Source organism: Sus scrofa, chromosome 2 (assembly GCF_000003025.6).
Source record: "Sus scrofa isolate TJ Tabasco breed Duroc chromosome 2, Sscrofa11.1, whole genome shotgun sequence".
In the NCBI taxonomy this organism is placed as follows: Eukaryota; Metazoa; Chordata; class Mammalia; order Artiodactyla; family Suidae; genus Sus; species Sus scrofa.
The window spans coordinates 129906943-129923489 of record NC_010444.4 but is presented as its reverse complement, the minus strand read 5'-3'; the positions used below and the strand labels follow the sequence as shown (position 1 = coordinate 129923489).

The following is a 16547-nucleotide window of genomic DNA, read 5'->3' as shown; positions in this document are numbered from 1 at the left end:
TGTTGCCGTGAGCTGTGGTGTAGGTGGCAGATGAGGCTCAGATCCAGGCTTGCTGTGGTTGTAGCTCCAATTCTATCCCTAGCCTGGGAACCTCTATATGCCATAGGTGTGGCCCTAAAAAAAGCAAAAAATAAAATAAAATAAAATAAAATTTCTGGAATTGGCATTAGGGTTGAATTTGGAGGTCCAATCTTGCTCTAGACTGCCCCTCCAAGCTTGGGCCTGCTCAGACCCCTGCCCACCAGGGTTAGTGTAGGCACAGACACATACACACACAGACACACACACACACACACACACACACACACCCTTATATTCTTGTCTTCACCTTTAAATACTGTGGGTAATTTTTATACCCAAATCGAGATGCCAACATTCCAGGTGCCTCCCCAGAATAGCCTTCTCATCCTACATCTGAGAGATTAAAACTGACTTGGCACTGAAAATACAGTTCTGATAGAAGCAGGCCTGAAAAGGCAGTAGGGAGTGGCTTGTGTTTTATTTTCCAGGGTATTTATCAGGCGATCAATTCGCTAAGATAATGGTAGCTGTTTTAACGAATAGACCCCACTATCTCAAACATAATAGCAGATTTTCATCATGTATCTTTACGAAACATTTTCATAGAAAAGGACAACCTGTGTGGGGATATGGAGATGGCAGGTCTCAGGAGAGGGAGGAGAAGTGGGGTGCGAGGAAGACTCCCTTTGTGCTCCCCACTGGGAGAGATGAAGGGATGCAACTTCAGGGCTCAAGGATGATCCCAAGGGTGCAGTGGCTACTGACTGACTGGCCATGGAAGAAGACAGTTTTAGCAAACGGAGAGGAGACAGCAGCCTGGGCCAGAAAAAGAACAAAAAATAAGGTTAACGTCGTCATAAAAGGTACATGTGCATGGCTCATTCCAGCTTACAGAGCGTGTTCACATGGATCATCTTATTTTAAGCCTCACAAGCAGCCAGATGAAGTGGCGCAGGAAGTCGTCATACCCTAATTTCAAATATGCAAGACATCTGAGCGAAGTCTGAGCGACCGTGTGGCTTCCCCTGGTGAGGGGTGAGGCAGGGCCTAGGCTTGGGTGTCCTTGCTCTAAGAACAGCGCTTTTCCCGAAAGATCCTTATGGAGATTCCGGGGGCTGCACAGGTGAGCAGGGCTCGCCTCCTTGCCTTCCACACGTCCTGCCCACGCATCTTCCCGAGGTCCGCTGTGTTCCCACGGACATCGCTTACCCACGCAGCCACGGTTAGCCGCAGACTGTTGGGTCCTTGCTTTTGGGAGACTGTCCTCTGTCCTTTAAAGGGGTCACCGTTTCACAGACAGCCCTGCTTCTCTTAACAATCGTCTAATCGGGCTTTCATTTCCGTAGCCACGCCCCCCTGTTTTATTTGTGTCCCTCGCGTCCACCTATTCGCAGTCCTCCCACTGAGTGCAGCTGAGTGTGGCCAGTGCCAAATCATGTGTTATTCTCAGCCCGAGGAGTTATATAAGTGTCAAGCCTGGCCAACAGAGGACCTCTCCCATCAGTGAAATTTGAGCTTTCAAGCCTGCACGGACCCCACCCCCTCCCAGCAACGGTGTTTTTGTCCTCAGAAATCCCAGAGAGCAGAATTCTTGGGTGGACTTCCTAGGAGCGGGGGATACGAAAGCCGTGCGTGAGATTTTGCAGAGAGGTCAGTGGGAGACCAGGGCTGGGCTCCAAATCCACAGCTCAGCTCTTTCTAGCATCCACAGCAACAGCCTGCTGTTTTCCCAGGTGGCCCTGGAAGAGACAAGGGAATGCAGTGGGCCATTTGTCACTGCCCCAGGTGCAACATATATGCGTGCCAGTCAGTGCCCATGGCCCGTGAGGCCCATTCCTGTCCCCTCTGCCTGGATCTCAGCCTCTGGGCTTCCTTTTTTTTTTATTTAATTTTTTTTATTTCCCCAATACATTATTAGTTTTTTCCCTACTGTACAGCATGTGACCCAGTTACACATACATGTATACATTCTTTTTTCTCACATTATCATGAGCTCCTTCTCTCCTTATCACCCAATTAGATTCACTCACCTGGAGCTAGAACCAACTCAGCCCTCCCTCAACCGCGGTCCAGGTGCCCATCCTCTGTGCAATCCCTCCCACCCCATTTTCAGCTCAAGATATGGTCTCTGGGGAGTGTGAGGGCTCATACCTGCCATGCCAGCCTTAGTATCCGGGGGCTGTTGGGGTGCTTGGTGGCCAGTGGCTTGGCCGATGTGTTCTTCAGTGAGCACGGGACTCGTGTATCATTTCAATCAGGTCCAAGTTTGGGTTCAGGATTCCGCAGGGATGGCTCAGGGGAGAGCGCCAGGGCTTGCTTGGAGGAGAAGGTAGAGGAGCCTGTTGTTTCTTTATGCCCAACTCAGTGCCCGGCACCCTTTGTGAGTGGAATAAACTGCGATCAGCTGGCAGATAACATCCCTTTCGCCTTTGAGAAGGGAAGTGAAGTGTATCATCTAGAAGTGAAATTACAGATCCAAAATAAGCTTAATGGAAACGGTACTTCCAGAACTCTTTTCAGGGCATTTTGTTCCAGATTCAGGTCCTACATTGAGCACTACTTCCTTTGGTGAGGACGACAGTGAGGTTATCAGTGAATGAACCTGGGGAGCTTAGGTGCCTGAGTGGCAGCCCCCTCGCTAAGATCAGCCTCGCTGCTGATGAGCCTGACCTCCTTTTCTCACTCCGCATCCCTCTCCGCCTCCTTCCAGCTCCCTCAGGCAGAGAGAGGGGATGCTTGGCCCTCTGAGCTGGAGTTAGGCAAAACCCGAAAATAGACTCTCGGAGTGCCCCGAGAAATAATGATCCTGTGTGGCAAGAAGGTCACTGTGTCTGCTTTTCCTGCCAGCACACCCCTGGCTCTGAATCTATAGCTGCCTTGTGAAGCAAGAGAGCTGTGCCAGGAAGTCCCACTTTGTGACTGTGAGGCATTATGAGAATTTAAAATCATGTCAGTAGGCTTTTATGAGGGCGGGCCAGGGAAGAGGGGTTAGACATAGTGTTCAAAGCCGGCCTGGGATCATCCTTTTTGGTCTGGGGCCTGAGAACTACCATAACTCAGTGTAGGAGAAGGAAAAAAAAAAAAAAGAAGAAAAAAAAAAAAAGCTATCTGACCCCAGCTACAAATCAACTCCACCCTGCCCACCCTGCCAAAAATGAAAAGTTTTAGCATCCGCCCAAAAAGTTTGCTGTGGTTATTCACGTGGTGGGGTTTTGATTTTTATTGTTGTCTGTGTGCTTTTTCTATACTTTCTGTAACATAGACTTCTTGCTTTCATAATGTGGGTAAAAAAAAAAAAAAAAGCAACAGATTGTGTATAACAAGCAGAACTATACTAGCTAATCATCTCACTGGGATGCTTGGTACTTGGGGGCTGAGAAGCCCCCCGGAGTCATGACAGTGACATGGAAGGCGCAGCCCTGTCCCCGCCCCACCTCAGGCCTCAGACCAGGACTGGTGTCCGGAGCCCTCTCCCCCACTGCCAGCTTCCAAAGGGCTCCTGGGAGAGGCCAGACGGCAGACCCAGAGATGATGAGAGGCAGCCAAGGAGGACAGGAGAGGGAGCCGCTGGAGGGAGGCCAGCCAGACACCTCAGCTGGAAGGAGAGGATTCTGTTCCCATCCAAGTGTGGCCAGTGGTCAGGCTTGCAGGGTATGTGCTTGGCAGCAGGGACAGTGTCAGCTCGAGTTCATCTGGAAACCCCTTGAGAACATGCAGCTGATGCACACTGTTTGGAAGCTGGGAAGATCCTGATTTCCAGACCTATGGGAGTTGAGTGAAATGTAATCAACACAGACAGAGATCTGGGAGAAAAATCACGCCTTGAGAAATTCCAAGAATCCTCTTAGGGTTGGGAGGCAGATTTGTTTAGACTTGGGGCCTTAACCACCCAGACTGACGGGAACCCAGTCTGTCCACCAGTCCTGCAGAGCCAGGCTCAGGAGCTTGAGCTGAGCAGCCTGGGCCGAGACGACCTGTATGGACCGTGAAACTGTCAGCTCACCTTTTACACATAAAGAATTCCTCCTATGAGTTTCTCTTAAGTCCTCTAGATCTTACACATCACGCAGAACTATCACTGGATGCAGAAAGTTTCCTCACTCCACTGGGTCTGAGTGCTTTGAACGTGAGGTCAAGTTCAAGCCACACCACACAGATCGGGAACACAATTTCTTGTAGTCTGTATGATAGACCGTGTCAGGGAGGTAAGGCCCTTATTAGGAATGGATTATTCTTAATAGGTAGAGACACCTCATTCATCAGTTTCTTGCATTTGCCTGTGTGTCCCCCTATGATGAGACAGTGTCCCTAGATTTGAAGTGGCACACGAAAAGCAAAAAATATTAATGTATTTATTGTAATGTCTATTTATCTCCCTATATATATCTACAAATATGTATATAAAAGTTCATCAAACTCATCATTTCATAACTTAAGGCTAAAATGGGTTACATTTTTAAAAGAAACTAATTTTCAAGACACAGGAAGTAGATAATTGCACTGCAGAACACAAGATCTGGGAAAAGAAAGGTGGTGCATTAATTGAGTGATCCATGTTTGGCAAATATTGCTTGAAAAGGTGCTACTTGGCCAAATCAGGGGGTTTCTTTCTTCCTTCTTTTTTCCTTTCTCTCTCTCTTTTTAATCCTAGCATCTCAGAATGAAGCTGCGTGGAGAATAAATTGCTTACAAGAATAAACAGTTGCGAACGGTTTTAATAATGATGCTGGTAACTTTGAGAAAGTGTCAACAAAGACTTATTGCCTCTCTGGCACGGAGCGGGAGAACTGCTTCTCTCCTCTTCAGATCTGGCTCACAGATCTGGTTCCCTCCCTTCTCTGATCCTAAGTTTGCCTACACCGCCATGCTCTCTGTCTTGTTCACAACCACGTCCACTGTTCCTTGTGGGCTGTGTGTGCCCGCGCGTATCAAATGGTAACAAGATAATGGGCCACGTCGAGGCTACCCCTGCTATTTATATTAAATAATGGCAGGATGATGGTAGCCTGTAATTCTCCCTTTTCTATTAACCACCCTGCCCAAGTAAACTGTTTTCTGATCTCTCTTAGATGGAAAGCCTGTATGAATGTGGAAGCCATTAGCAGAGTAATTGCTGTCTGTTACCATGACAACCAGCCGCTGCAGTCACCTGCCCGAAGTGCTGCCAGACTGCACCAGCTCGGCTGCGCCCGTGGTGAAGACCGTGGAGGACTGTGGCAGCCTGGTGAATGGGCAGCCGCAGTATGTCATGCAAGTGTCAGCCAAGGACGGGCAGCTGCTGTCAACAGTCGTGCGGACCCTTGCCACCCAGAGGTAGTACCTCCATTAAAATCAATGCCCCTGTAATCGATCCGGAGGACTCTGTCCGATGGGCGATACTCAAGGGAATGTAATTAGTGCTCAGGTCTCTGTGTCAGGTGAGAGAAGGTGCTGGAGGGAAGGGAAAAAAAAAAAAAAAGACACACATTCTATCACTGCTGTTTCTATAGCAATGGGATAAAAGCTAAAACTCAGGTTGGAGAGTTTCCCACTTAAAGCCACACCTGCAGAGAGCCGGGCAGGGAAGGATCCCCCGAGACACAGGGTCGCTTGCTCTACATTTGTTCGGTTGACCTTACTATGGTAATTATATTCTGGGGGTCTCCAGGCGCTGGCAAAGGTAGCCCTTTGTTAGAACGAAGGAGGCACCTGAGCCAAAGGACTGGCTCTGCAGGCAAACGTTTGAAGGGACATTCAGGCGCCCATGCTGATCAGCACCCCATGATGGGATGCTGCCCAGGGCTGCTTCCTGGGGGACTCTCCTCTGGCACACCCCCACTTGGGGCCTCTTCTGTCGCCCCCTCCTTCGCTCCGCATGCACCCCAGCCGTATCCTTCATATACACTCTGTCCCGTGAGGTACCGTTGTTAAACTTCCTCAACTTATCTCCCCCGCGTGATGAACCAGAGCCAGACGGAAGGCTCTGAGCAGCCCAGGGACAGCTTCGCCAGGCAGCACTTTGTCCCTGGAGGTCTTCTCGGGGCTCCTGCCGCCCACTGGCAGGTGAGAACCACAGGCCACCCAGCCAGTAGGTGCTCCTCGGCTCCCCCAGCTCACTTTCAGAACGGGGGAAGTAAGCTTAGGAGTGTAAGATGTATTTCAATACTGCACTTGCCTGCTGGTTTCAGCCCTGACACTCCTGGCCCTGAAAGTTGGGGTTCTATCCCTCAGACCTAGACTGCTTACCTTGGTCTGAACAATTCAGCTACCTGCTCTGGTGCAGATACAGGCGCACCAATCCATACTCTGTGGCCCACCCCTCCCCTGGGATGTGATGGCCATCAGACGTGGACTCACACACCCACGAGGGCTGTACACACTGTCCACGTGCCTTCCGCTTTCCATCTGTGTGACTATCGCAAAGGGAAGAAAGAGGGGGAAAGCCTATATATTTTTTTCTACCTCTGGAAGAACTTTCAACAATTGTTAAGTATTCAGACTACGATGAGGCAGTGAGGCGGGTGACCGCACGTGCCCCCTTGAGCCACCAAACACCTCACGTGATCAGGAAGAAAAGGCTGCAGAGCTGCACCGAGTGAGACCTGTGAGCCTGTGTGTGTGTGTGTGTGTGGCATTTTCACATGTCCTCCTACCACATAGTAATGTAAACCCGGATTTTACAGTTTCACATGCCTTTGGCTTTTGCATGACAGAGGCCAGGAATAATGAGAGAAAAATGTCAACTCTTCAAACTTTCTTTGCTCACCCCTGAGCATGAAGGGGTCTTTTGGCAAGTGGGAGGGAGCTCCTTTCCTCTTTCAATCCCCTTTTAGCATTCACTCCTTCCCAGGCTCATCCCCACAAAGGTCCTTGGGAAACAGCAGCATTTCCATGGCCATTTCTACAAAGATGGAGTTAAAGAGAGCAGTGGACATAAGCCTGGGTCACTGTCATCTTTGGGGAGCAGGAAAAGGCAGGGGAGGGTCGGTAAAGAGGCTGTTCCTTGGGTGGGCACGCACAGTGATGACATTAAAAATTGAATACTCAGGAGTTCCCTGGTGGCCTCATGGTTAAGGACTTGGTATTGTCACTGCTGGGGCTTGGGTTACTGCCATGGCTTGGGTTCAACCCTGGCCGAGGCACTTCCACATGCCACAGGTGTGGCCAAAACAAATAAAATTAAAATTTAAAAATGTGATGCTCAGTAAAGGACCTCGAGCAATATAAGAAGACCTCAATCAGAGAGGGACTGTCCTCTCCCAGGATACAGTCTCCATTGAAAAGGGAGGCCTTCTTAGTTTGAGCTTTCCGCCGGCCTCTGCCTTATGTAATGAGGGCCATGTTATTTGACTTTCCCCAGCCTGAGTTTGCCTGTAAGTGAAACAAGTTGGCATTAACTAGGCATTTACTATGTGCGGGTCCCTCTTCTATGCTTGTAATCTTTTCTCACCCTCGCAGACACCATTCAAAGAAGGCACCATGCTTTGTGCCCATTTTAGAGATGAGGAAACTAAAGTCCAGAGAGACAGTGTCACTTGCCCAAAGTCAGCCAGCTCACGAACAGCAGAGCTAAGGTTCAAGGCTGGGCAGCTGGATTCCATAGCCTGCCTCAGCCACGACACTTTGTCCCCCCAGAACGTCTAGGGGTGGTGTGCCCAAGTGAAGTCCAAGCTCTCGACTGGAGCCATCTTGGTGGGACAGGCCTTTATCCGGCTCAGCTTAGCATCCTTCACGTCTCAAAGTGAATCCTAGGAAAGCTCCAAGGGCGGCTATGGGCTCTGGCTATGGGCAGTTCCGTGCAGTGGCTCAGGGTTAGCGGCCAGTCCGTTTCCCTCCTCTCAGTCTCCCATCCCACTGAAAGGAGAAAGGAAAGGAACCTCTGGATATTCAAAAGTGTCCAGCCTGGAGCTTCCGTCGTGGCTCAGTGGTTAATGAATCCGACGAGAAAGCATAGGGTGGCGGGTTCGATCCCTGGCCTTCTCAGTGGGTTAAGGATCCAGCATTGCCCTGAGCTGTGGTGTAGGTCACAGACGCGTCTCAGATCCTGCATTGCTGTGGCTCTGGCACAGGCCAGCAGCTACAGCTCCAATTAGACCCCTAGCCTGGGAATCTCCATATGCCGTGGGTGCAGCCCTAGAAAAGACAGACACACACACACACACACACACACACACACACACACACATACACGACAAAAAAAAAAAAAAAAAAGTGCCCGGCCTGGTTCAAAAGACTCAGTTTGTCTAGAAACTGCAATTGGTGTCATTTCAAAACAGTTTCTCAATAGCTAGGGATGACTTTTATTTTTTGATTGATCGTTTGCCCGAACTACATTAATGTCCAAGACAAATTAACACATCCTTCGCTTGTGGCCCTGGGTGCCTGCTCGTATTGGTCAGCCCTATGTCTTTGCTTTTACAAAAGTAAATATGCCCCACCCCCCTGGGCAGCTGAGTGTCTGTGTAGATCTTGGTTTGGGGATGGTCTTTTTTTTTTTGGACACACCCACAGCATGCACAATTTCCTGGACCGCGGCAGTGATATCACCAAATCTTCAACAGCTAAGCCACCAGGGAACTCCGAGATCTCAGGTTTTAAAAGCAGGTGTCTATTCTGAGCAGCTGCCACAGGGGAGGGTCTGAAGGACGTGGCCAGAGGACCATGGTATGGTGGTGGTTTCCAGCCCAGTGACCAACAGGTGCCCCTCCTTCTCTTGCAGCCCCTTCAATGACCGGCCAATGTGCAGGATCTGCCATGAGGGCAGCAGCCAAGAGGACTTGCTCTCTCCATGTGAATGTACAGGGACCTTGGGGACAATCCATCGGAGCTGCCTGGAGCACTGGCTGTCGTCCTCAAACACCAGTTACTGTGAACTCTGCCACTTCAGGTTTGCAGTCGAGCGCAAACCCAGGCCGTTAGTGGAGGTCAGTAATTGGGGCACGTCTTGAGAACTTAACTCTAATGAGCAAATGATGTCTGCTTTTATGCCCACATCACAAACCCTGTGCAGCTTCACTGAAGCACAGTAATAACTGTGACACACACACATACACACGCACACAGCCCACATTCAGGAGTCAGCACTAGAAAGGTGACCTCCATGAGCTGGAGACAAAATAGTAGAAGAAACCAGTGTGAGGAGAAAGGGGACATTTAGAGACTTGATCTCCATTTTCCATTCCTGGGACATGGAGCAAACAGATCAGATGTTTTCTCTTTGCACATCATCTGCTCACCTTGAAGCAACAGATAAATGGGCATTTGGGTTGCTTATTCTGAGAAGTCGTTGCAAAAACATATAACTGCATGATAGAATGGATATAGACCTAGACTTCTGGGTTTGAATAGTTCTACGAACTTGGGTAAGTGATTTCACCTCTTAAAATTACCATGAGGGTTAGATGAGTTAATATTTATAAAACACTTATAATACCAGGTTATACATGCAAGTGTTTGAGTAAAAGTCTCATCTAGGAAATTGCACACAAGGCTTTTTTCAGCTAATAACCTAGTACTGCAATCTCTTAAGAGTGATGCTGTCGGAGTTCCCGTCGTGGCGCAGTGGTTAACGAATCTGACTAGGAACCATGAGGTTGCAGGTTCGGTCCCTGCCCTTGCTCAGTGGGTTAACGATCCGGCGTTGCCGTGAGCTGTGGTGTAGGTTGCAGACGCGGCTCGGATCCCGCGTTGCTGTGGCTCTGGCGTAGGCCGGTGGCTACAGCTCCGATTCAACCCCTAGCCTGGGAACCTCCATATGCCGCGGGAGCGGCCCAAGAAATAGCAACAACAACAACAACAACAAAAAGACAAAAGACAAAAACAAAACAAAACAAAACAAAAAAAAAACAAAACAAAAAAAAAAACAAAAAAAAGAGTGATGCTGTCAATGCAGCCATTAAAATGGCAGGACAGGAGTTCCCATTGTGGCACAGCAGAAACGAATCCGACTGGTATCCATGAGGATGCAGGTTTGATCCCTGGCCTCGCTCAGTGGGTTAAGGATCCAGCATTGTTGTGAGCTGTGGTGTAGATGCGACCCTAAAAAGAAAAAGACAAAGGCAGGACATTCCCTTTCCTGTTTTAAGGGCTACGTGATTCTTCTTTAGACCCAGGGTCTAGTCTTGTATGGCTGGGGGAATTGGAAACAACTATTAGATTATGTTTCTCTTCTCTCCTATACCCAACTTCTAGTCCATCAAAAGGGAATCTCCATAGGGCAGGTGTGGCCCTAAAAAGCAAAAAATCCAAAAAAAAAAATCATTCACACGCAATTATGCTACCAAAGCCAAAAATCATGAGAAGACGAGGGTACAAATGCAGGTTACTGGAAGTGTGTTCGAAATTAAGAGATCAGCAACTGTAAAAATTTAGTGTATATATATATATAGAGAGAGAGAGAGAGAGACTCCTATATCTAAACTTCATGGTTACTGCAAACCGAAAATTTACAATAGATACACAAATAAGAAAAAAGAAAAAAAGAAAAAAATGAGATATTGGCAACAGTAAATATTCTAATATACCGTGAACCTAAGCTAGTTGAAAGGGACCAAGACATTGGCCTAAAATCCAGTAGGGCCGATAACCTCCTCCTTATTTCAGCAGCTGACCCAGTGGAACTTGGGCCTTAAACTAGAGCTTGCAACCAAGACCTTCTTGGAGGCTACTTAAAATGCTGTGTTAGCGCCTCGGCGCTAAGGCTCCAGAGAGCTTTGCTTATACATTCTCTTCGTTTTGACCTTGAACCTTTAAACATCAGGACCTATAACTGAGGCCTGTTTTTAGCTAAGACCTGCTTGCCAAATGGCACACAATTGATTTGACTTGCCCCAATAAATTCTGTGCATTTTTTTTAAGACTCTGGACCAAGTGACGTCTTAATTTAGGCATCTTGCTGCTTGCCATCGACTTTCAGAGTCTCAGGTTGGTAGGGTGCCACGAGGGATCTGGCCCCATGCCATGTGCACTGGGATTTATACTTCAGAACTTCTCTACAGAGGGAGAAGTATAATTAAACAATAAACGAAGGAGGTGAAGATTTCCAAGCCCAATGGCAGAAGTTAAAAAGAAACCTATTTCTCCTTTCCAGAAACTTTTTGGAAGCTCCCCAAGTTGATACTGCAGCTTCCTCCAGGAAAGCTGGCTTCCCAGAACAAGGAAACCCCGCTTTGGATGGGCTGCATGTAGCAGTCTCTTTTACTGGTATCTCCCTAGTAAAAAAAAAAAAAAGACTTCTAATCTTGCTTGGTAAAAACCCCAACGTGTGTGTGCTTAATAGATAACAAAGGAGGGTGTGTGTGTGTGTGTATGCATGTCAGACTAACATGCATGTGTCAAATCACGCAGTCTCAGGAGGGACTCATACCCCCACACACAGGTTTCTTCGGAGCTGCTGATGTTGGGCTGGAGGCAGACCCCAGGATCTTAGGCAACTGTCATTAAGCAGGAAAACAAGGCGAATGACCTTGAGAATGTGTGACGGGCTCTGCAAGATCGAGGGCCTCGCCTACAAAAACTTCACCCAAGCGGTCACTGGTGGTGAAATTTTCATTGCACAAATGGAATGTGACGTTTTTCAGAGTTAATGATGATTGAACAAGTTGAAAGTGAAAGGCAGACCTTCTCCAGCCGGGGAGGCTGGCCGTTTGATCATCCCGTGGCGAAATGAACTTGCCGTTCGACCACAAGCAATAAAAGGAAGTTGTCTTTGGTTTCTCAGCTGGAGGACAAATGAGAACCAGGTGCAGGCAGATTTTTAGACAAATGACATTACTAATTGACTTTTCTCCGCTTCCCCAAGGGTGGGTTTATTCAGAATGAGCGTTGCTTCTCGATATGTTTCCCTCGAGATGAACAGGAATCTTTTTAGTAAATCAGCAAAACCTGCCTGTTTGGGTTAAGCATTAGGAGTTGTGTTACTTTATTTCTCATTTCCACTCTTTTAATTGCTTTAATCATTACTTTATTTACCAGTTGGATCTGCCTTCTCATTAGAGCAAGAAAATTCCATAACATTTCATTTCAAAATCGATGTGCTAATAACAACTCCCATTGCAAGAGGAAGCGGTTGAAAAAGTCATTTATAAATTTTATTTGTCAGCATCCAGACATCACATGGCCGCAATTGCTTTTAACACTGCAGACTCCCATTCTTTAGTCAACTCTTGGGCCTTCATTCAGCGTAAGCCTTCATCTTCCTCAATACTGCTGATCCGAACACACTTCCCCTTCCTGTCCTTTCTTGCCCTCTCTGCAGCCAGCAGTTGGGCGGGCGTTCATCTTTAAAAGATCAGAAACACAGAGAAGTTCCCTTTGCAGCGCAGTGGTTAACAAATCCAACTAGGAACCATGAGGTTGCAGGTTCGGTCCCTGCCCTTGCTCAGTGGGTTAACGATCCGGCGTTGCCATGAGCTGTGGTGTAGGTTGCAGACGCGGCTCGGATCCCGCGTTGCTGTGGCTCTGGCGTAGGCCGGTGGCTACAGCTCCGATTGGACCCCTAGCCTGGGAACCTCCATATGCCACAAGAAGCGGCCCAAGAAATGGCAAAAAAAAAAAAAAAAAAAAAAAAAAAAATCAGGAACACAGAACCTCTACATAAAGGAGTTCCTCCCTCTCCCTGCAAAAGGGTGAGTTTCTACTCAAAAGAGCCAAATCAATCAGCTGGTTTTTATTAGCATCTCCAAACCAGGCATCACCTCTCATTGCCAATGTTATACCCTAAATCTTTTCGTAGGGCTAAGTAAGCCAGAATAACAAGAGCTAATTTCAACCCAAGAGAGCGCCATTGCGATCATCTGGTTTATGCAGTTGTGGGTGAATTTCCCCCATTGTCCAGCTAATATGAATCCCCTAAGATCTGTGCCTACCTGGGTAAGGCTTAAAAGGAAAGCGTTGAAACTGTCCACAGCAAATGGAAGCGCAGATGTCACCCACATACATTTCATACCCGCACAGCTAGCCTTTCTCTCGTGAGGGCTGCATCCTTTTTGCTGATGATGGGAAAACGTTCTCAGGGGCAATTTGTCAGACGAATTCGCCCCCAAGAACATTGACCTGGTGGAACGCAGGAAATAGACATCCACTAACCAAAAAAGGAATCATTGAATGACCAGCCTGGGTGGTTTTATGGTCTCCTTCTTGCTCACTTTCACATTTCCTCATTTCTCTCGTAAGTTGAACTGGAATACCATTCTTTTATAAGGGTGAAATCCAGCACACTAGGAAAAATATCACAGTTTCCCAAAATGTGTGCCTTGACTTCAGCCCGTGGCCGTGATTGCATATCTGATTGAGCGCTTTGCCAAGGAAGCTCAGCTTACGATGTGCAAATAGCATGCTTGTAACATCAGTTTCCAGGGGTGGGAGTATCTGCCAGTGGGCTTTCCTAAGACGTGTATCAGTAACACCCACCCTTGCCCGGGAAACTCATGAAGTAATAGACGAGCACAACAATGTCGTGATTAAAATGAACAGCCAGGAAATGGTGGAAACCTTCAGGAAAGGCTTCCTAGGATCGGATCTTCCTCCAATCAGGGCGACACGGGGGTTTTTCACAGACGGGGTGATGAGGTTTCCGTATTCCTATTTCCTTTACACAGACCCAAGCTGTTTGATAAGAACTGTAAAAACAATTTAAAAGCTGTTCCCCGTGAGTCAGAGGTTGATCTAAATTGAAACTGAGAATGTTTTCATGCATACCAGCTCCTCAAACTAATGCCATGGAAAGCGAGGGAGACGAGGATTACATCTTTTGTTTTTCCCCAAAGCTTTTTATTTATGGTTTTTTTTAAGTCACTGGAGGAAAATGGTTTTAAGTATGCCCTGGATGTAGAATCATCTCTGGCTACACAACAGCGAGCAGAGTTGAACTGCTATGAAGAAATGACCTCGTACCTTGACGCTTTGCTATTTAATAGATTTAGGATCTCACTGAAACCCTCCTAGTAGGTTTCTGTCAGACTTAGGTGGGGACGTTGCTCAATTCGCTGTAATGGGTTTGGTTTGCTTTTGCTTTTTTTTTTTGTCTTTTTAGGGCCACACCCACGACATATAGGAGGTTCCAGACTAGGGGTCCAATTGGAGCCGTAGCTGCTGGTCCACACCACAGCCACAGCAACGCAGGATCCGAGCCACATCTGTGACCTACACCGCTGCTCATAGCAACACCAGATCCTTAACCCATTGAGCAAGGCCAGGGATTGAACCTGCATCCTCATGGATGCTAGTCGGATTAGTTAACCACTGAGTCACGACAGGAACTCATAGTTTTGATTTTTAATGAATTCTGTTAAGTAAAAAAGGCGAGCTTTTGGTTTCAGAGTATTCCTTTTCATCAGCATTGGAGTAGTTAGGAAATGACACCATAGGGGATACAAACTGATTTGAGAAGCTTCCTAGGCACAAGGACCACCTACCTCCTCGAAGGAAGGTGGGCAAGCTGCCCTCTTCATTCCAACCCGTGAGCGCAACCCAGGGAGCAGGATGGCTGGGTCATAATCACAGCACAGGATAGGTGATCTCGAAGCCTCTGTTCATTAAAGGAACAGATGAGTGGAGAGCCTCCCCTTGCCTAGTTGCAAACCATATATCGTATTTGGGGCTGGTGATAGCAAATCAAAGAAAATGACCCTTTGCCCTTCCAGACAGCCACTGCTGGACAAGGGCTTCGATAATACAAATTAGCACCACTACTTTGAGCCACACAACACATGCGATGATGCTGACCAGTCCTGGCTCCCATTCAGTCATCAGTCCTCAATCAGGGTCTCAGCAATGGCAGGTGGCAGGAGCCTTGTACCACTCGTAACCAGTGAGGAGAAAACGCGTGCTTCAGGCCTTTGCAGGGGAGACCAGTCCAGAGTTAGAGAAGGGCAGTTGGGAGTGGGGAAGATTCGGGCCCAGCTAGCATTTGTCAAGCTTTTAGGAACCCAAGTACAGGGCAAGCAAAGGCTTCCCCAGAGTCTTGAGGCCAAAAGATCATCTTACCCTTTTGGTGGATGAAGACTTAGATTTACGGTGGTTTTGTGAGGTCGGGATCCCGCGGGGAGGGAGGAAGGTCTCAGGCACGGCGATCAGGCCTGGTTCTCCTCCTCTGAGCTGAGTGCTGAGGACGATGGGAGGAGAAGCCACACGCAGCATCCACACAGTGGGATAGGGGAGGGATTTGCTGGAATCCTCCAGGAGGTCCCACTTCCCACCCTCCCTCCATCCACTGAGCACAGGTTCTTAGCCCCAGGCTGATCAGGCCCTGCCTCTCCAGCTCTGCCTGCCAGAGGCAGCTCCTCCACCCGCTGCAGGCCAGGCTAAGACCCCTCAAGGGACAAAGGAAAGGTGAAGTAGCAGGGAAGCATGCTGAGAGACTTTGGGGCTGCTTTCTGGAGAACACAACAAAGGCCCTCCCACGATCTGTGCCTGTGACTTTTCCTAGCAGAGCTTAACATCACAGCCGTGGCGCCAGTTCTGGAGCCATGGGACAGCCAGCTGGCCACCCACCACCTCAGTGAGAGCCTGAACAAGTCATCTCTCCCCTTGACCCATCAGCTTCCTCACCAGGGAAACAGAGCAGAACCTGCAACCTGGCGAGCTCATTCATGTACACACGTGTGCTTATTGAATTAAGGCTTTTAAAAAATTTGAATGCCTTCAGGTGGGACACAGGAGCTTCAGTCCCACCTCCCACCCCGCCACCTGCTCCCCCATGGGCACCTTGCCTGTTACTTACACCCACCCAGTTCTCTTCACCCTCCGGCATTAGGTGCCCACTGCTGACATTTGAGATTCCAGAACTGGGTGATGCCTCCCACCTTAAAGAGTTCTCTAATGCTGAGTGATTGCTTTCTACCGACATTCTTCTTCCAGGGTAGTACAGACTGAACCTCATGACCTCCCTCCTATGGTCCCCGCGTCGTCAGTGAGCCCAAATGACTAGTTCAAAATCACAGGATAAAGGAACTCAGGGACAGGATAGCAGCCTGGCCAGGGGTGAGACGTACCCTGCCCTGCAGCATGCCATAGTGTCAGCCACGCACTCCCTTGACCTCCGATAAGGTTGCTGAGGAAGCCACCAGCCTCCGTGTGGACTGGTGTCCCCACCCTTCATCCAGCAGTTGACATGGCTCGCCTGAGGATGGCCAGCAAATCCCTGATCCTGCAGTTGTGCAGTCTTAGATTTTTCTCTTGGTTCGGGTGGCTCATCTGGCAGTAGCTTCGTTACTTAAAGCTTAGTTACAAAGAAGCTGTTTTAAGGTATCTATTAAATTCACAGCTTGCTTCATTAAAAAGTACTTCATTAAAAAAGCAAGCCAACTGAAGTGTTCACATGGCCGTGCCAGATGGAAGGGGGCTCACTGCCTGGTGCCTGGGTTTTGAGCCCATCCCCTGTTGGGAAAGGACTGATTTAGAGGGGAAATCCTAATCCGTGCCTACAAAGAATTACATGACCGATTGTCATATTTTAAATTATATTGATACTTGCTGTACACTTGGGTTGAAATACAAATTAGAATTCACCTTTTCAAGAGGACCTGTCTCCGTCCTGGGAGCAGCCC

General features: G+C 48.3%; 1 protein-coding gene across 1 annotated transcript in view; it reads left to right on the top strand.

Annotated features, from left to right (window-relative positions):
• The window catches only part of MARCH3 (membrane associated ring-CH-type finger 3), a 145330-nt gene that overhangs the window by 102891 nt on the left and 25892 nt on the right, over nucleotides 1–16547 (top strand). Inside the window, 2 exon segments of the mRNA NM_001244831.1 lie at nucleotides 5091–5334; nucleotides 8720–8924. Of these exon segments, the coding sequence (NP_001231760.1) occupies nucleotides 5147–5334; nucleotides 8720–8924 (393 nt within the window). The 5' untranslated portion in view covers nucleotides 5091–5146.